Source organism: Aplysia californica, unplaced genomic scaffold, assembly GCF_000002075.1.
Source record: "Aplysia californica isolate F4 #8 unplaced genomic scaffold, AplCal3.0 scaffold00787, whole genome shotgun sequence".
Lineage (NCBI taxonomy): Eukaryota > Metazoa > Mollusca > Gastropoda > Aplysiida > Aplysiidae > Aplysia > Aplysia californica.
Window position 1 is genome coordinate 235,530 of NW_004798057.1, and position 8,938 is coordinate 244,467.

The 8,938-nt window shown below is 38.1% G+C and overlaps 1 protein-coding gene across 1 annotated transcript in view; it reads left to right on the forward strand.

The window, feature by feature from the left end:
- The window catches only part of LOC101855145 (leucine-rich repeat-containing protein 73), a gene marked incomplete in the record, with an annotated part of 9,698 nt that extends 7,024 nt beyond the window's left edge, over positions 1 to 2,674 (forward strand). Inside the window, 1 exon segment of the mRNA XM_013088684.1 lies at positions 317 to 2,674. Within this exon segment, the coding sequence (XP_012944138.1) occupies positions 317 to 823 (507 nt within the window).
- Positions 2,675 to 8,938: the final 6,264 nt, after the last annotated feature.

Consider the following 8,938-nt stretch of genomic DNA (forward strand, 5'->3'; position numbering starts at 1 on the left):
GGAGAGGGGATGGGTTTAAAGAAATGGAGAGGGAGGAATGGGGTCAGAGAGCGGGATAGAGTGAGAGAGGGAGTGAAAGAGTTAGGGAGGGAGAGAACGAGAGAGAGAGAGAGGGAGAGAGAGAGAGAGAGAGAGAGAGAGAGAGAGAGAGAGAGAGAGACTTGTAAGTGTTTTGATATTTTGTTGTTTTAATATTGTCAGCTTTTTTTTTCCTCTTCATTTGGAATTTTTAATGAAAGTAATACATAATTCAAGTTATATTAATTACAACAAAATATAAGAACACTTACAAGTGCCTGTCTGTGTTTGTCTCTAGAAGCTGTCGTCAGAGGAAGAAGAGGGCTCAGACAGTGGGAAGAAAGAACTACAAGAGCTCGACCTGAGCGACTGTAAGTTTGGCGACGTCGGGGCGGGGGCGGTGGCCAAGCTGCTCAACTCCGACATGGACGTTGACACGCTGACTTTGAGCTACAACCACGCCATCAGCAGCCAGGGTTGGAGCCTCATCGGCAACGCGCTCAACGGCAACCGGAACCTGCAGACCTTGACCCTGGACCATAACTTCATCGGGAACGATGGCCTGCAGTGTCTCTGCTCGGGTCTCTACGACAACCGCAGCCTGACAGCGCTGGACCTAAACGACGTGGGGCTGTCGCAGGCGGGCGGAGCCACGCTCAACGAGTTGTTGAAGAGGAACACCACCATCCTGGAGATCACGCTGACTGGGAACAGACTGACGGACGAGCAGATCGACAACGTGCAGAAGTACATCGCGCTCAACAAAAGTGTGAACCCGGAGGTGGAGGACTCGATCAGAAACTAGAGACAGGACGTATGACAATATTTGACGTATGATGATGATTGACGTTTGATGCTTGACTTTTGATGCTTGACTTTTGATGTTCAAATGCTTGATGCTGCACTTTTGACATCTCATATTTGATTCTACGTGTTTGTTCTTGTGTTGCAAACATTTTGACTCCTCATATTCGATTATGCGTATTTGTTTTCATGTTGCAAATATTTTGACACCTCGTAATTGATTCTGTATGTTTGATTTGATTCTGTGTGTTTGCTTTTGTGTTGCAAACATTTTGACACCTCGTAATTGATTCTATATATATGTTTATTCTCGTGTTGCAAACATTTTGACACCTCATATTTGATTCTATTTGTTTGTTTTCATGTCACCAAAATTTTGACATCTCATTACATTACACCTAACCAGTGGTCTTGACCCCCCCCCTACCCTCCACCCCCAATAACTGTGATATTTCACTTCCTGTTTCTCGTCTCTGCGACGAATGACCTTGATCTCTGACCTTGATGCCTGAGATTCCGTCTCAGGGGATTATTTTTTTCCTCAGTTCTTAAAAATTATTCTATTGAAAATTTGATCCCTTCCAAAGTGTGTTTTTGTGCTCTGAAGAGATGTAATTGTGCCGTTGTCATTTTTTAGACATAGGGGATTGGCAAGACTGACGGCACATTTGACTGACAGCATGTAAGACAAAGAGTAAGAGGATTTGCAAGACTGATGGCACATTTAACAGACAGTATGTTCAGTTGCAGTCTGACATCTCTGAGTGTTTATTAATCTGACAATGTTGAATGTTAGGCTTATATATAATCATATAAAGGACAATCTTAGTTTAGTCTTCGTCATGTTTGCAGACCTGCGTCTATGGTGTAATGGTTTTGTTGTTGCAAGTGCCGTAAAACTCTTACGAAAACTCACAAAAGGTGTAATGGTTAGGCCCTCTGCCGTTGTGTGCAGTAGATGTGAATTCAATTCCCAAGTGGAGAGGGTTGATTTTTAAAAAATTGAATATGTCCATCACATCTGTCTGCTGGGATGTTGTAGCCTTCTCATTCTCAGCCCGTTGATGGGTAGGACTGTCCCCGTGGTTTTATGCAAAAATGCACCCAAAAAATTATGAAATTATGCAAACTGAGCCCAAAAATGTGAAAGTATGCGATTCCGTTAATTTAAACACAGAGTGATGAAGGAAAATAATCAGAAATTAGGCAAAAAATGATCAAATTTTGCTAAATTATGCGGGGTGCATAAAACCATGGGGACAGGTAGGATTGACACAGTTCTCCAAAAATGATGTAAATTGTAGTAAATTGTGACTTCAAATTGATGCAAATTGTGGTAAATTGTGACTTAAAATTGATGTAAACTGTGGTGAACACTTATTACTAGCTGCAACTTTTTCATGTTTTCAGGTAGATATATTATGTGCCCATTTGTGGAATTTATCTGAGAATTTATCACCGTCCATTGTATGGAAGAGAGTTTTGTTGATGTTATTGTAAATTCATATCCTCGCTGTTTATGTAAATTTAAAAAAAAATTATTATTCATGTGACTATTTAGTAACAATTCTGCTGTTCTCGGACTGAAATTCCACTTTCTATTTTTGTATTCTTATCTTGTCAATTTCCCGTACCCGCCTAAAATAGACAATGATGTCACAGACGCTGTTGTTGCTGTTCCCAAATATGGCTGTGATAAGATCCTTAGAATATTTCAGTGGGACCAATGACATTATAGAGAGACAATGTGAATGAAGACTTGGGGAATCATAATATAAAAAATTGCCTTTCTTAACCGTGAACCTTAGGTTCCTAGGCCTAACTCCCCCCCCCCCCCCCCCCCCCCCCCCCCGGCTCCCAAGCAAAATTCAAGAAAAACAGGAATGCTATTAGTATGTATTAGTATTGTGTTAGTACTCTTGCAAAAACACAAATAAAGTACCGCAATAAAATTGTTCCTACCCTCCTATCTCCAATACTGCTGCTTGGTCTGGTGTGCCAATCTGTTTGTCGGTCTCTTTTTGGATAGGTGCGAGGTCTAAACAAGTCATTCCAAATCGCGAAATATTAGGGTCTCGGGGCATGGACATTTTAGCTACACCCCGATATATCGCGGTCTCGGGTCCATTGGGTTGAATCCATTTGCAGTGTTTCATCAAAAAGTAAAACGCTGTAAGCATTTTGATAGTCACAGACAAAAAAACATATTACGACTGCTTAGTGTGAGGCTGCGCCATACATCATAATTTTGAAAAGTGACTTTGGCAAATTCTTACACTAACCAGTCAATTTCTGTTTTATTTGTTATGTTTTTGCGTCACAGGCACTTGAAGAGAATAAAATAATATTGTTCTGCAATGACATCAGGAGAAATAAAAGGTTTGGTTTGATCGAGTTTAAATAACATTTGTCTGTACCAGACTCTGATTGATTGGATGTTAAAACTCTTCGCTGAGTGATTTATTTAATGTCACATGAAAGAACTGACTTTACTGACTGTCTCTTGTGAATGAGAAAGCAGCTGAATGTTCATATATATTCATATAAACAGGGAAAAGATTTTTCTGCTTTTACTTATTGTATATGATTATTTTTTTTCGCGGATGCTTTGATGCACTTGATTTATTCCATGTTACAGGAAAATTTTGACTTAGACTGTCCCTGATGAATGACTTAAGACCTGATTGCTCATATTCATATAACCAGAGAAGATTATATGTCTGCGTTTACTGATCAGTCATTATATTTCCCCGTATGCTTTGATGCACTTGACTCTTTCTCATGTATTTGGGTGACAAACCCGGCAAGTTTTATCGTAACGTTATACACAATCATATTATGAAATGTATCACAGTTTATAATATTATCACCTTGCTGTACACTAGCTTTGTATTTCCTGTCTCAGAGATGACGAAAGATTTGGGGTTTTGAAATGAGATAATACATTTATATGTGGGTGTTTTGTTTCTTGATGCACAGTAAGGTTACTCTAAAGAGGGTTGGGAATGGGGACTTGGAAAAAAAAGGGGACTGGCGATGGTTATTTATATATATACAAGGGGAATGTGCCTATAAGCAGATATAGAGTCTGAACCCACATCCTTTTGGTTTGAGGATGAGCCCTCCTACGGCTATATCGCAGAAATAAGATAATATTGCATGTGATTTTTATTATTACTGTTGTTGTTTTTGTTGTTGTTTTTGTTGTTGTTTTTATCGGTACAGTTTCCTTTTTGCAATGGTGGTGGGAGAAGTAGGACAACTGTCTTTGATAGTCACACAGCACAAGTCAGAGGGTGTCGGGCATTGTCGTTGTCGTAGTGTTTTTGTGTGTGGTGGTGGGACCAAGGGCGGAGCAGTTATCAACGTTTTGTACTTTAGTGGCGTCGGTGGCCTAGTGGTTAGGCTACCGGACTCGTATTCGTGAGGTTGCGGGTTCGGGGGTTCAAGCCGCGGGCCCGACGTTGTGTCCTTGGGAAAGGCACTTTACCCGAATTTTCCTCACTTCACCCAGGTGGGAATGGGTAGATCTACCCAGCCTTACTTAGACAGTGAAAGATCTTGTCAGTATGTCAGTGTTTTAGCGCCTATGATTATAATTGCTTGCACTGTATGCTTCCCAGGAAGTTGAGGTTGTTTCAGAATGCTCTCAGGTCGAGATCTGCTGGGGTAATAGTATAGATTGTGAAGCGCATAGCGCTTGCTCTTGAGCGGGGATTTGCGCTATACATATATGCTATTATCTATTATTACTTATCCGGTGTGTATACCTAGTTAATGAAATGTGGTGAAATCAGGCGTTGGTATACCTAGAATCTAGCTACATGTATACACAACTGTACAGTATTCTCATGATGGGCCTGGGTGACAAACTACATATAATAAGTCTGCAGAACAGACACACTTTGTACAAGAGAAGGAAAAGAAATAAATCGGATTTTCTTCATTTTGACTGGGGGTCATAGAGATTCTTTGATCATGTGACTGTTTGGCTTAAAAAAATATTGGTATGAGTATGACAGCCGGGATTTAAGTAGACATTAAGTAAAATTGGGTTTCCTCTCTATTCCAAAGGTAAATACATCAGAGAAAATGTTATATTGTGATGGTTCGTGCCTTGGGCATCAAGAAATATATTTATATTATATATATATAATATATATATAATATATATATAATGTTATATAATATATATATATAATATGTATAGACATTCGCACACACATGCACATATATATTAATATATATAACATATTGGGCTGTTGACTCTATCGGAAAGGAAGCGCTGTACGTAAAAAACTATTAAGACTCACCTTTCCTGTAGACTTGTGTGCCCTCAATCTGCTGTATGAAAACGGTTCTAAATGAAGCATGGGTGGGTACATGCATGATGTACAGTGTATTGTTTCCTTATAAAGTCATTAATTTTTCCTGTATTTTTGTCTGGGTGTCCGTCCATCTTCTTCTTATGCAAACCGTCGTCTTACACAAGTTTGTCTTTCTTAGCCCCCCCCCCCCCCCCCCGCCCCACCGTCACCAAAGATCTGCAGAGTTGAATTCTCCTCTTGCCCTACCATTAGTTCCAAAGTGTTGATGAAAGTAAAATGTCTATCCCGTGCGTGCGTGGACTGACCCAGCAGAGCCACTGGTGTTTGACATCATTTCTATTTTTCTAAATCCCCGACATCTTTTGACGTTAAAATTAAAATTTATCTGCGTTGTTACCCGGAAAGTTTTTCCACTTTTGTTAGATGTTTCCTCTCTGTATTATGAAACTTCCTGTATATGCAAACACCTGAATGTGATACTGATATCCTTTTTTTCCTTGTGGATGAGGATCTATTTTTAAACTAGAGGTTTGTATACTATATCCCTCTTAGAATTTTTTTGTGATGATCCACACCATATTCCTCTGACATCTTTAAATTTAGCTGTCAATGAACCATGTATGTACAGATTAGATTGAATGCTTCTTGCGAAATAAGCTGTTGTGATTATAAATTTTGTTGTTGTTTTTTTAAACAAAATTCTAGATGCAACAGAGAAATGTACAAGTATGATTTGCTTAGACTGCGGGTGGGGGGGGGGGGGGGGGAAGATATTGTATCCTTTGGAATAATAGTTTGCTTTACTTACCATTTTAAGGGCTTCAGATAGTTATTGTACAGGTAAATACAGGCCCTATGAACCATAGCATCTCAATACAGATAGAAATATAATATACGAACCACAGCATTTCAGTACAGGTAGAAATGTACGAACAATAATATTTTAATACAGGTAAAAATATATGAACCCGAGTATTTCAATAGGTCTACAGGTGAAATACATGTATATTCCCATCGTAGTATTCAAGGTTTTGAAGGCTACCTTAATTGTTATTGTATATTTCCAAGAGGAGGAAGGAGGAGTAGTTGGGGTGAGTAGGTTATTGACCTGACCGAGGTGGTCGTAGCGGTGTGATAGATATATGAGCTGTCAGTGGATGGCGCGGTACTAGACTGTCAGCGGTCAGTGTCACTTTGTGTTGACCATGTCTGTTTTATAATGTTTTAGTCAAGCATTTTTTTTATGGCACTTACAAAATGATTAGGTCATGTCAGTGCCGAAGATTAGAGAAATTAATACAAAAGAGGAACATAACAAACACACAAAAAAAGGAGGAGAGACAAGGACGATGGATTATGTTGGATAAGAAATAAGGAGCAAATCACACCAGTACACCCGCCAACCACCCACTGACCACGTATGTCCAGACTGTAATGTCTGTTTTTTATGTTACTTCTCTATACAGTAGATGGTTTGTGAAATAAAGCTCTATGACTCTGCCTAGGGGTTTGTGTTTAATTCTTTTGCTGGTGAGAGAGAGAGAGAGAGAGAGAGAGAGAGAGAGAGAGAGAGAGAGAGAGAGAGAGAGAGAGAGAGAGAGAGAGAGAGAGAGAGAGAGATTACTGCCAAAAATACTGGAGGGGATGACTGAGTAAGAACTGAAAAAATAAGGGACTCTCCAAAACAGGCAAGACATTAAATTATCCAATGAACAATTAGGAATTTATCTACTGTTTCAGTTAGAAAATATTAGGTTTGAGTTAGAAAATACTGGGGAAGAACTCGAAAATGAGCTATAAAGTAAAGGGGATGAGCTAGAAAATATTAGTAATGAGCTAGAAAATACTGGGGATACGTTAGAAATACTGGGGATGAGCTAGAAAATATTTGGGATGTCCTAGAAAATATTAAGGCTGAGCTAGAAAATAATAGGGATGGGCTAAAGAATATTACAGATAAACTAGAACATACTGGAGATGAGCTAGAAAATATTACTGGTAAGCTATAAAATACTGGGGATGAGCTAAAAAATATTAGGGATGAGCTAGAAAATATTACTTACTTTTATAAGATATAAAATACTGGGGATGAGCTTAAAAATAATAGGGATGAGCTAGAAAATTTTACAGATAAGCTAGAAAATAATAAGGATTAGCTAGAACATACTGGGATGAGCAAGAGAATACTAGTGATTAGCTAGAAAATATTACGGATAAGCTAAAAAGTAATGAGGATGAGCTAAAAATATTAGTGATGAGCTAGAAAATAATTGAAGATGAGCTAAAAACTATTAGGGATGAAATAGAAAAATCTGGGGAATATTGGGGATGAGCTAGAAAATATTGGGGACGGCTGCAAAATATTTGAGATGGGCTAGACAATATTAAGGATCTAAAAATGTTGGAGATGAAATAAAAAATGTTGTAGATGATGTACAAAAGTCTTGGAAATATTGGGGATGAGCTAAAAATTATAGGGGATGAGACAGAAAATATTGGGGATTAGCTAAAAATTATAGGGGATGAGACAGAAAATATTGGGGATGAGCTAAAAAGTATTGGTATTGAGATTGAAAAGTTTAAGGAATATTTGGGGATGAGTTAGAAATTTTGAGGATGAGCTAGAAAATATTGGGGATAAAGTAAAAAATATTGAAGATGAGATGAAAAATGTTGAGGATAAACTAAAAAATACTGGGGATGAGATAGAAAATAATGAAGATGATCTACAAAATATTAAGGCTGAGCTAGAAAATTGTGGGAATGAGCTAAAAAAAAAATAGGGTTGAGCTAGAAAATGTTTGGGATGAGCTAAAAAATACTGGAGAATATTTAGAATACGCCAGAAAATACTAGGGGTGGGCTAGAAAATATTGTGGATGAGACAATAAATATTGGGGATGAGATAACAAATATTGGGGATGAGATAGAAAAGTCTGGGGAATATTGCAGATGAGCTAGAAAATATTGTGATGTGATAAACAATATTGGGGATTAGCTAGCAAATGTTGGTAATTAACTAGAAAATATTAGAAACGAGCTTGAAAATATTAGGGATGAGGTGAAAAATATTAGAGATGAGTTAGACAATACTGTGGTTGAGCCAGAAAAAAGTGTGGATGATCTAGAAAATGGTGGGAATTATCTTGAAAATATCAGGGTTGATCTAGAAAATACTGGGGATGAGCTAAAAAGTACTGGGGAATATTTGGGATAAGCCAGAACATATTGGGGATTGGCTAGAATATACTGGCAAATTTTGGGGATCAGCAAGAAAATACTAGGAATGATTTAGAAAATATTGAGGAATACTGGGGATGACATCAAAAATACTGGGAAAGGAGCTAGACAATACTGGGGTTGAGTTAAAAAGTAATAGGGTTGATCTACAAAGTATTTGGAATCAGCTAGAAAATAATGGAGATGAGCTAGAAAATATTAGGTATTAGTTAGAAAATGCTGGAGATAAGCCAGATAATAATAGAGTTGAAGTAGAAAATACTGGGAATGAGCTAAAAAGTATTAGGAATGAGCTGGAAAATATTAGGGTTGAGCTAGAAGATATTAGGGATTAGTTAGAAAATACTTGGGATGCGCTAGAAAATAGTGTGGATGAGCTAGAAATTATTAGGGATGAGGTAGAAAATGTTACGGATGAGCTAGAAAATATTAGGTTTGAGCTAGAAAATTCTGTGGAACAAAGTGGTAGAGCTAGATAATACGAAGATGAGCTAGAAAACACAGAGAGAGAGAGAGAGAGAGAGAGAGAGAGAGAGAGAGAGAGAGAG